This window comes from Seriola lalandi, unplaced genomic scaffold, assembly GCF_002814215.2.
Source record: "Seriola lalandi dorsalis isolate HSWRI2012SDOR001 ecotype SW California unplaced genomic scaffold, Sedor1 jcf7180002054470, whole genome shotgun sequence".
Lineage (NCBI taxonomy): Eukaryota > Metazoa > Chordata > Actinopteri > Carangiformes > Carangidae > Seriola > Seriola lalandi.
The window spans coordinates 395,702-408,180 of NW_019525023.1; the positions used below are offsets into that span (position 1 = coordinate 395,702).

The 12,479-nt window shown below is 40.1% G+C and overlaps 1 protein-coding gene across 7 annotated transcripts in view; it reads left to right on the plus strand.

Moving 5' to 3' along the window:
• adgrb3 (adhesion G protein-coupled receptor B3) overlaps positions 1–12,479 on the plus strand; it is a 112,987-nt gene that overhangs the window by 83,413 nt on the left and 17,095 nt on the right. For all 7 annotated transcript variants that reach the window (XM_023411687.2, XM_023411688.2, XM_023411680.2 and 4 more), the window contains exons 17-19: positions 8,693–8,819; positions 9,904–10,007; positions 10,169–10,271. In XM_023411687.2, the coding sequence (XP_023267455.1) occupies positions 8,693–8,819; positions 9,904–10,007; positions 10,169–10,271 (334 nt within the window). The remainder of the gene's footprint in view (positions 1–8,692; positions 8,820–9,903; positions 10,008–10,168; positions 10,272–12,479) is intronic.

Below are 12,479 nucleotides of genomic sequence, written 5' to 3' on the forward strand. Positions count from 1 at the left end.
ACAACTCTGCTCCATTCTCTTTCTCTGACTTTCACATACCAAGTGTTTTAATATCAGCATTTTTCCTGCTTTTCACTCAGTCATTTTAATCAGAGCACCACCGAATGACTCCATGGTATGATTATCTTGTTCATTTCAAACAGTTGGCTCGTCCTATTACCGAGTAGCAGCCACTCTCCGGACTCATTGAGGGGGTAATAAACCATCTGTCAGCCATGTTGGCTCAAACCAAATGAGAGTGCTCACTGTAACAATTAGCAGAATGAAAATGTTGTTCACAAGTGGAGAGCTGTGTCCTTTGTGTTTGCCGTCGCACTGACTCGTCGTGGTCCAGACACAGAACATGAGAACACTGAGCCGAACACTGGAGGCGACTACAGTGAAGCTGTGCGGCTGAGACAGCTGCCACACCTGAGTCTCGGCTGCTTTACTTTCACCGCAGGGGTGGCATAAATATTCTTATGTGACAACACGAGGACGAGAACATACTGTTCGTCATCAAAGAATCCACACATACATACATACATACATACATACATACATACATACATACATACATACATACATACATATGAATTGTGATTTTCTGTGCATGCCCCATATTTTGCAGAGAAAGTGAATGGGAGAATTTTTAACAAGTTACTATTAAATTAAAATTAAACTATTTCTAGTTTTGCAGTTAACAAAATAGTGTTCTTGTTTAGCAGAGGGGAGGCTTGGATCTATTAGAGACACTGCAGGAGTTTCTCATGTTTTTTATATTTGATATTTTCAAATAAATGAGGGCACTGATTTAATGAGAATAATTTGATATATTAAAATTCATCTATATAATGTGAAAATTAGCCAGCAAAACAATTCAGAAAAACAATGAAAGGGCAGTTCTTTCTCCCAGTATTGAGTAGTTTGTATATATTGAGTTAAAAAATAATAATAATAAAATGATAAAATATATAATGATGATAAAAATATACATTATTTTTGTTGAGACTATAAGAACCATGATTGCATACAGCATCGCCATACTCAGTTACTTTCCATAACTGCAAATGATCAATCTGAGTAAATCTACTCAAGCATTACGCTTGGCTCCAACTTAACCCCTTCTACATTTAAATGGTGCAATTTTTTTTACTGCAGTGAAAATGATCCAATATTATACATAATCATATAGAGAATGTCCCCTTGCAGAGTTTTATAAGTATGTTTTGTTTTTCACATGTTTAAATAATGTTGCATTTACATATTGTACTTTTAGCAAGTACAATGATGAATGTAGAACTTTCAAATTATGATGTTAGTACTTTTACATAAGCAAAGGATCTGAGTAAACCTTCCACCACTGATAATTTGCAATATTAAGAAGAAGAAAAAAAATATGTTCATCATTTTTAATATTGGAACAGAAATCAGTCTTGACAGCATAATTAGTTCCCAAGCAATCTTCTTATTCTTTGCAAGTAAAATAAGCAAAATTACTCACCCATCAGTGCCACAATTGTCGGTTGAATGACATGCGCATCCTGGGATTGTCATGTTTTGATGATTGTGTAACCCAGAGAACTGTAATATAGTCTGTGGATCCTGGCTGGCTCAGTGACCACCTTTTAAAGTAGTAAAGAAAATAAATGCAGTATAGAATGAGACAGAAATATAAATAAACACGCTGATATGCAACTCTTGTGTTATGGACAATAAAACAGTGGGGCGTCCAGAGAGCCAAAATTTCTTCTTTTTTTTTTTTCTTTTTTTTTTCATTTGCTCTTCTGTCTGCAGCTCCACAGCACCAAATGTAAACAGGTCAGATGCATACACTTTTATTACTCTTCCAAATGTCAATATTTTCATCTTTCAAACAAGCCTGAAATTACCAATATCCCACCAGTGTGCCAGGGGAAAACACGAAATGCAACCCATTTTAGATTTATCTTTCCTTTTGTGTTCAAAAATAAAAATTCAGAGTCTGTTTGCACCCGGGTGAACACACTCACACGGCAGCTATTCGGCTATTTACACCGGTATGGAACACCAATGGCTCCCTGAGCGCCTTGTTTTTACAGGAAGTACAGACCTGCGCCAATTGTTGCAATGTGCCATTTAATAATTAAGTGCCATACACCTTATTAAACACCATCAAGCACAGGATCCCAGGAGGCTGGGGTTTGAGTCCCATGTGAAATCAAAAGTTGATACTTATACATATACACACCTACATATTTTCAGACTTAGTTGACTTATTATCTTGTTTTTTAAATTATTATTATTATTATTATTAAATTGAGTTTTCAGTGGCAGTGTGATTAGGTTAGCTTGGACCTGGGTGCAGATAACACTGTTGGCTATATGGACACCTGGGTGCAAATGGCATCAATCTAGATATTGCCCTATTTTACACTTTCTTGAAAATGTAGTATTATTGCGAGTCCAGCATGAGTTGAAATCAGATAAGATATCAGCCTGTCTGAGCTCAGAATTTCTCGTTCTTTAAATGGCTTGGAAAGATTAATTAATCTCATATTCAATGCTGTAATCACTTGTATAAATCCTGGCTCTTTAGTTATTCCACACTGCCACTAAACTTGCAGAAAAAGAAAATTACAGAATGACATTACAAGCTAGTTCTTTCCTTTTGGCATTCTCCTGCAATTAGACGCTTTAAAAAAATCCTCTGAATCTTTGTAAAGCAGCGCGTGGAAAGCCATATGAGTGTCTTTCTGACTTTTTAATCACAGATGTTTTAGCATCCCCTCTTCGATAATCCAGCAGAGTCTTGTTGAGGCCAGACATTAAGCTGAAAGGGACAACCTCTACTAGTGAGGAACCTGTAGATCCTGAAACAGCTTGCCACAGCAGGATTAACGGCATCTCAGCCCTTCTTTAAAACATCTTCAAACCCAGGATTTTCACTGACTGCCGCATTCACTGCACCTCATTTTCATTTTTTCAGATTTATTTCCCCATGTTTAATCTTTTTGCTTCCTCTCCAAAGCACTCTGAAGGTAATAAATTATGTTATTACTATGATGCTCTTGCTATATGTAGTTTTCCTTTTACGGTACAGTACAACCAAACAGATCCAGATCTTTACGGCCAAACATGCATGATACATTTGCCATAACTACAGTAGAATATGGCAAATGTGCTGAGACTCAGACCACAGGATTAAATGCATCTTCTTTTTAAAGTCGCACAGTTTCTACTTGAGTGTATTGAACCGGAGACCATGCAGCACAAAGCAGCTTAATGATGTGTTTAATTGCAATGTTTTAAATAATACAAGTACGCAACATTAAGAAACTCCTCTGAAATGAGTGGACAATGATGACAAACTACTCAAAGATCATTTCAGAAGGATTATGTTAATAGAAAACCTGCTGATTAAAACACACACATATAGTTACCTGAGCTGATGAGTAGTGAAATGTTGTATTTCTTCTTTTACTAATGAAATACCTCAACACAGCGGTTATATCTCAGATTACTTAGTGCTATACAGTTCATACCCAGAAATACTCTGTTACCAGTGGAATCAAAGCCTGTTATTCATTTACATGCCAAGGTAGGTGAAGCAGATGTTGCAGTTTTAGGTTCTACAAACATCTGGAGATCCTGGATACGAGCCAAACAGGCCACACTAAACACTGCCGACTGAGGCAACGCTGAAGAACCAAGAGAAACCTCTGCTGCGAGTTGCGGTTCTCCCATCACCTGGGTTCTAGTTGAAGTAGAAACAATAATCTACCATCAGCACCTGACACGTTAGTGGTAGTCACTTACTTCATGTGGCCTCACAATTGAAGCTGAGATGCAGAACTTCTGCAACCACCCCTGACCTTTACATATAACATTACACCATGTGACAGGTCAGGGGAATTACAGTATAAACACGACACACGGTAATGTACATTGCATTAGAGAGAAAGTAACGTTAACATTGTAATTATTGATGCCATATGCGTGTAAAGCTGGAGTCGGATTGTAATTGATAAAAGTTATCTCCCCTTAAAAGTTTACATCTGATATGTGTCTCATGGGACAACTTTTTAATCTACCGATGTTTAAGGCTACTTAAGATTGACAAGTCGTATAAACAGTGAGTGCACCTGTGATATTACTTTATATTTATGGCTCAGAATTTTAATCTCTAGCTTTGTCTTTCACTTGAAGTTGTATTTGATTTTCGCTTCCTTTTTTCCAATTCTGTTGAGAGTGATGGTTTCCTTCTTTGACGTCAAGCCTCTTTGACATTTTCATATCTGAGATCAGCAGTTGTCAAACTTTTTCACGTCACAGACCCTCGAACAGGAACATTTGCTCCACAGACTTGATCAGATTTAGTCCCAGGGACCTTCGTATTGTTTTTCGACTTGTTTTGAATGGAAACTGTGCGTGCTGCAGATGAGAAGATAGCGGTGAGAGCGTTGCATTCTTTATTTCTGGTGGAGTCATTTATAATGAAATCAAACCGCTTGTGGTTTTTGCTCGGGACCTCTGGTTGTCCACTTTAGTGATCACTGTGTGGTGCAAAAGGACGTCTGCAGGCAGGATGTTTACAGTAATTCTAAGATTCGCTCCAGCACGGACCCATGACGGGCACTAACCACGCATTAGCTGACAGCGGGAGGTATTGCTGTGTTTGTGTGTGAGAGAGCACAGGATGTGAGTTGGGATAAATCACATGTAAACCCTGGGATAGAACACGATTTGTCACTAACAAATCTAAGCTGCAGGTTCTTTTGCTTCTCTATCTCCTTTTGAAAGTGTTGTCCCACTCAGGATTAATAAGATCTTCATAAAGATAGGCACTCGTTTTTCATTTTCTTTTTATTCAGTTAAAGCACGCAGTGTGGCCGACAAGCTAATATAAATTGCCCGTCATCAAGAGATCTAAGATGGATGGAATATTTTCCCAGCATTGCCCCCGCCCTCCTCTGCCTGTCATTGTGTGTCAGTCTTTCAAGACTTTATAAAATTGCCTAAAGTGCATCGCCTTAGACACTCTGCAAGCCCCCAGCCCAGTGTCTGGCTAATCTAACGTGGGCATGCCAGGAATTTAAAGCAGTTTTTGGATGGTTATCCCTCATCCCAGGGAAACTATACTGTGAGCAAATCAGTCTCTTGTGCTAAAATGACTGATGTGTGAGGGCAACACAGGTTGAAAGGCTGCAACCTAGTCTGGACATCTAGTCTATACAGCCGCGCCATCTTGTTTAGCCGGACGATCATGAGGTTACAGAGCTTCACTGTTTGACTCTAAAGTGCACTGCTTGGATATGTGGATAAGATATGGGTTCTGTAATAAGATCTCTATGGCTGGAGGAACTCAATCTGTCAAAGTTAAGCAAGGAGCACAAACCCAATTGTTTTTTAGCAACTGTCTATCTCTGCTTCAGTTAGACACACTGGTTTAAATACTGAATGTGCCTCAAGCTTTGTTGACTTTTTGTGTCACTCTACTGTCACTTATCTTGACACCTAAATATGTTCAAATTGGAGCACAATCAAATTCTGTCACAAATTTCACAAATCTGTCACAAATCTAGGAAGTTTTAATACAAAGTTGTCAAAAACATCACTGCGAGGATGGGAAGTGGTCAACAATCACAAGTCGTGTCATCAGTCTCACAGTGGTTAGCATCAACACTGACACTTTCTCTCTGGGATATTTTATATTCTAGGGCCACTGAGCCCCGATAAGGTCAAACAACACATCAAACATGGTGCACATAAATCCCCAGCCCGGGCTGTTCTCCTGTCAGCTTCTCCCACTGGCACAGAAGAGAGGCAAACATCTAACAAGTCAAAAGTTAGAAACAGATCATCATGTCGAGGACTGGGTTCTCACCCGGGGAGCGGTGGATTCATCCTAAAGTTATCAAGGAGAACAGGCATCACACATACTCTCAGTCACATCACACAAAAAGAAAGAAAGTGTGCATTGGAGAGAGGGTTTGCTCCTGAATGTGACAATTGTGGTTTTCAGAGTGTAGCAGGTCCAAACTCAAAGGGTGAGGTCATGTGGGCAGCTGGGTGAAAGGTGGGATGATTGTTGGTCACCCAGCGACTTCATCATGGCCTGCCTTTCTTATTACCTCAAACAATGAGAAGCCTGCAGCCTTTACTATACTATTAAAGGATGTGTTCACTGGCTTTTTTTTTTTGCCCAAGCCACAATGAAATGTTGGTTTCCTTCATGTTCAATCTCCCCAGTAGCTAGTTTTAAAGAACATTCAGTCTGCAGCTTCTCTCTGGGGTCTGGCCGAGTCCACAGCAGTTTTTTAGGCTGGCAGAAACCAAATGTAATCTTTGTTTCAAAATTGGAAGCTCACTAGTTAGTCAGGCACATCTGCTGATGGGAAGCTGCAACAAATGGTGCTTAAAGTGAAGCTTAATTTTGCACAATTTTCTGCTCCTGAGGCAGGTGTAGCCGCAAAAAAAAAAAAAATCCAACAATGCTTCAAAGAGCTGTGGGCTACTGTCGGCAACATGGTTTTTATCACTGACTGGAGGTCATACACTCCTGTAAAGCCGTCTTTTCCCAGTTAACCAGACATGGCTCCTATTGTGGTACTAAACTGGGGTTTTTATTGCACCCACAGGTGCCTCATTTTAGCCACCCTTGTGACTGCCAGCAATGTTGTTTACTTCTATATCTTTCTTTCATTTGGCCTCTAAGTCGAAGAAATTCAATTATCACATATAAATTATCTTAGAATATTCCTGACGTTACTGTGCCATCAGTGTCATTAATAGATGTTCTTGGAGTGTCTGTTTTATTCATATTATTAAGTGTCCCTCAACAGTGTTACACCTATGAGGACCTGTTGGAGAGCCTCACTGCAGACTTTACTTTTACTTTTTACTGTGAAATGTCAATGTTTGAACCTTACTTTATGAAGCCAACAGATAAATCCTTGAAAACTTCAGTCGGCCGAATGACGCATCCATTATGTTCTAATGGACCTTTAAGATGTGATTCAGGGGCCCAGCAGTTTCTACTGTGAAATATTTCCACTGCCTTTAGAGTGAATGGGCTTCCTACCGTTACCTTTATAATGACTGTGTATTAAAGGCCATTTTAAACTATTGTCATTCACTGCATTTAGTTTACGCAGTTTATGAAGCTCTTATTCTGATACTAATGGCATTTTTTCCTGATGAACTGCTTTTCATTTTAAACGTGTTAAAGCTTCATGAGAGTGCCACACTGTGAAATAAAAGCTGTGTGCATGCAGTCTGGGTGCAAAGCAAAAACATGCATCAGTTGTTTGCACAAAACAGTCAAAACCCAGTTAAGCAGAGAAGAGAATTTGGGGGGGGGGGGGGGGGGGGGTTCTTTTATTGTTTTATTGCTGTGCACAGACAGCCTAGAGTTGTGGTTGGCCCTGGCTGGAAATTTGCAAGTGGCTCCACAGTCCCTTCCAGGAATGATAAATATTGCTGCCATATTGATCAAATGACAAAGCAGGATTGCCTCACACAGCAGAGGCCACTTGGCACACAAATCAACTGCTAGTGAGCTTTATATTGTCCTAAATCAAAGGTATGAATCTTGTTTGTTTTGAAATGAGGAGGGGTTGTATGGAGTGGAAAGACAGCAAGGTGTCTTGCAGGACAACAGGTGCTTGCTTGAGCGTTTGTGACACGAATCTTAATGTAAGATTATGTGCTGCGGCAAAGGCTGCACTCTGACCGCAGTCATGATCAATGTGTGGTGTCAATTAAGTTTCACGTGGGATATGTAATCAATGAGGATGATTCTTCTGCAGATTTAAAAAAAAAATGAGTGGGGGCGAATGACAAATGGAAGAGAGACGCTCCTTTCATTTCACCTACTAGTGGTGTGAAGTGGGGGACTGGCTGCAACCATTCGTGCTGCTTCCGCGGGGTGGTATTAGTTCTGCAGTGGTTTTTCTAAAGCGTTCCACACCGAGGAGCGACAACTCTCCTGTAAAATGGTTTTCAGGAATAATCCAAAAACATCATTTATTCCCGTCATATCATCAGACCTGCAGCCGAATAAACAGATCCTGCGACAGCGTGCGTTTATTTTTTCATTGTATCAGCCTCCCCCTCTCACGCCAGCAGAGAGGAACAGAGTATCAGTCTGATGCTGTCCACCGTTTCCAGGGTGAAAATCCCCCTAAGGAAGCATTCAAAAGCTGCTAATTAAAACAGCTGAGGGGGAAAAATCAAGCGAAAAGGAAAAAGGCAGGATAACAGGGGCATTGAGAGGGGAAAAAAAGAGGAATACAGTCGTTTGGAAAATATCTAGAGGAATAGAAAATCACGCAGAGAGACATACAGGTAAATATGAAACGCTCTGATCTCTAAGCATTATGAGGGAATAATGGTGTTTTGTTATCAGTTGTTGTGTATTTGTCTGCGTATAGCGAATCAATCAGCACTGGTCTGCTTGGACAGCTCCGTGCGTCCTCCCCCTCCTCCGTGTCTCTGCCTCTCTATCTGCTCCAGCTGAAATGCTGCGTGTAGCCACACGACAGCCGTGTCGATGTGTCTATTTGCGATTTTTTTATTATTATTATTTTTTTATGTAACAGTCTATACGGCTCTAGAGCTCTCGATTCAAATGAATAATGAAATAAAAAGCACGAAGCGATGTCGATAAGTCCTGTGGAGTCGTGCCACCGCTGGAATTAAACCTCTAATTGCCTCTGCCTTCTTCTTGCAGGAACGATTCTTGGGGAGCCTGGTCCACAAAAGGATGTAAAACGGTGCTCACAGATGCATCCCATACAAAATGCTTATGTGATCGTGTATCTACCTTCGCCATTTTGGCTCAGCAACCAAGAGAAATAGTAAGTAGGCTATTGATCTGTTATTCACTGTGGGTTTTATAGGCTAATGTAAAGGAGAAACGCTGCCTGAGTGTGTGTGTCTGTGTGTGTGTGTGTGTGTGTGCTGGTGAGAATGGAAATTGAATCTTTGGTGTGCTAATCCCGTTAAATAGTAATTCAGCGGTAAGGGGAGATTGTAGGGGATATTTTCTAGTTTGCACATAGATTTAGATAACTCTGTGTGCGCGCGTGCACGCGCGAGGGTGTGTGCATGCTGATGCTTGTGTGTCAGTGTCTGTTCTTCTCATCAATCAAATGCACATTGTGGCTTGGGATAAAGGATAAAAAAAAGTTTCATATTTAACATTTTTATGTTGTTTTCTTCTCTGACATCAGAAAAAACCTGTAGCAGATTCTGTAGCTGGGATTTTTACACCATGTTTTCATTCTCATGTCCTGAAATTAGACTTCTGTAAAGGAACCAGAAGCCTGTAATTTCGTGAGAAGATAAAGTAATTAACATTGAGAACATGGAGTACTTACACTGTGGCCTCTGCATTAGCAGGAATTTAGATCATACAAATAAATCTAATACATTCTTCTCTACAAGGCCTGAACCATTCAACAACAGAATGACAAACATTGATTTGGACATAAAAGTGCATGTTTTGGCGATGATTCACTCAAGACAAGTGTATGTATTGTCTGAATTAGTACTATAGTAAAGCTGGCTCCAAATTGCAGGCCTATGATTGGCCAGTTTACATGATTTCTTGTGTGACCGGTGAAAACAAAATGAAAACAGAATCAAACAAAAACAGCACTTATTCTAGATTTCAGTGTCTTTGCTTCTGTGCCCATTCATTGTTTTGTAATACAGTTTCCAGCACAGATAGGTGGAAAGTTTTGGGCATCTATCTGAACAACCTTCAAGCCCACGCATACACCTCAAAGCTCCCAGTACATTAAGGAACCCACCGTGGAGTATTCAGATTGGCAGTGGTTGTTTTGATTGGTTCCCTCTCTGGGCAACAATAAAGATTTACTGTCCTGCATGAACCACATCCAACCTCCCACTGACTGTCTTGCTCTGTCTCCTCCACAGACCATGGAGTACTCAGGGGTCCCATCTGTGACATTGATAGTTGGCTGTGGTCTGTCTTGCCTCGCCTTGATCACGTTGGCAGTCATCTACGCTGTGCTGTGGAGGTAAGGGCATGAGCTTCAACCACATGATGATGTTGTTAAGTTTGTGCATTTATTCAGCACATCTTATTTGTTTAGTCATCTTATAACAGTCGAGCCTTTCTGACTGAATACCCAGCAACAAATTGACTTGGCTGTTTTTTTTATCGTTCTTTTTTCTTTAGATATATTCGCTCTGAACGATCCATCATCCTGCTCAACTTCTGCTTATCGATTATCTGCTCAAACATACTGATCCTTGTTGGACAAACCCAGACCCACAATGTGGTAAGTCTGATTTAAGGATTCATTCTAGTGGGTGTTTTATACATCAAAGAGTTAAACTCAAGATAATGGTGCAGTGGAAAGATCCAAGTGACACTTCACTGTGGCCTTGAAGAGTTCAGTACTTTGTGAGCATTTCTTTCAGATTGGTAGGTATGTACATGCAATGTATAAAATGTGTTGTGACAGCTGCACAGTGGTACAGAGCACTTGTAAAATACAAGCAACAGTCGGAACTCAGAACTAAATAATCAGATCCACCTGTTCTCAATCAATTTTAGAAACATCAATCAACCTTTCTCTTATTTTAAAAAAGCTGAGATTTGAATCAGTAGTAAATCTAATTCTTGATTTGCAAGATGTTTAATCTACAAAATAGTGCCTTTTGTATACCAGATGTTAGCTCTGTCATTGAGAGCATAAAAACAAGAATATAACAGTTAGATAATAGTCTCTTTCAAGCAAATGACTCATTCTCTGCCTTTCATATTTCATCCAAATGGAAAATAAAGTGTTTCTAATGCCTCTATGAGATGTAGCTCCTCTCTGTGTTGGCTCAGGACCATTGGTCTTTACACAGGTGTTTCATTGTCCTTTAGTAAACTTGAGACAACCCCAATCTGTTGGCACTGAGACAGTGATGATCTTATTTGCAATTAGAAGTGTGGTGCTATAAAGAGAACTAAAAAAAACTGAAAAAGGACAGTCAGATCACTTTGAGATGAAATAATGATGCTGGTTTTATTGCTGTGGCTCAAACATGAAGCACCGCAATCATTAACAAGTCAGAAAAGGCATTTGGCAGTTAAGGAGATCTGACAGCGTGGGAGCAGAAAGGCAGACATGATGCACACCTGGAGACATAGAGCGCCGGTCAATCAGAGACTAATTCAATTATTGTGATGCCGCCCCAAAAGGATCGTGTAATGGTGACAATAAAGCGCAGCTCCAAAGTTGGGTTGGAGGATAAAAGCAGATCTCGTACTTGGATCTGCCGTGTAGTGTTCATTACTAGAATGTCTCAAAGCCATCACAGGGGGATAAGAAACATTTTTTTGTTGTTGTTCAGATGTCAAGGAGAGCTGAGGTTCAGATCAAGTCAGCAGGATTCAAAGGGATAACTGTCACGGTTAAAGAAGGACTGCCTCCAATAAATATGTATCACTTCCTTTGTCCGGGTTCGCAACTGGCCAGTAAACAAGTGGCTAATGTAAAAGATTGTTTGGCAAACAGGGGTTGGGATTTACAAGCTGCCCACACAGATGCACTTCTCAGTCATTTGGCAGCACTACAGAATGACACATTGTCCAATTACACAGGTATTTATTGTGTAACCATATTCTCAGTATACCTGTACCTTTTGTATGGAACACATTGTGTTTTTTTTTCCACCTCATCTCATTTTGTCCCACTGCTACTTATTAATTCATTCTCTTTAGCTTTTTGAGTTACAGCACATGTAAAACGGAGCCAAAAATCTTTTAAACCCGCAAAAATATATGTCTGGGGTATTCCATCATTAGAAATGCACTGTGCAGCATTTGCAGCTTACACTGTGCTTATATGTATGACCTATTCTGGGAGCAGATGGGCCTAACAGCAGTTGGGGGCTCATATTGGACCAGACCCTGACCAAAATGCTTCCTCCTACTAATTTTCTCATGTTCAGTGAAAATGGAATCAGCAGCATTGGATGGATGAACAAAAGTGTGTTTCGTAAACCTACAGTGTCTGGTTTCAGATTAAATGTGAACAAAACCGTAACCAGAATCTGAATTAGTGAATTTTATGAAGACCATTTTAATCGCATACAATAACAAAAACAAACAGCTTTCACACATGATAAGTTCATCTGTTTCCTTGCTGGCCCTTACATATCTGGCACACAGTAGTAAGCAAGACTATGGATGCACAAAGCTTCAGGGCATTTTTAAAGCTGAGCTGATTTGAAGCCTTGTCAGATTTAATCAGGGCTCCAGTCATCTCCTGTCTTGATTATGAGGACCACCACTTAACATGGAATACTCACTTGGCATGCTTCTAATAGGATATCTGTCTCTGAAATCTGCAGAGAGATTATGTGGTTTTGAGAAAATCCACTGACATACTGGAGATGTCATTTCAGCGTCTCTCAGAGTGACTCGACAAACTACCTTAACTGACTCACCGGGTGCCAAATTAAAGCTGCACCGACTAATTTATTCATAATGG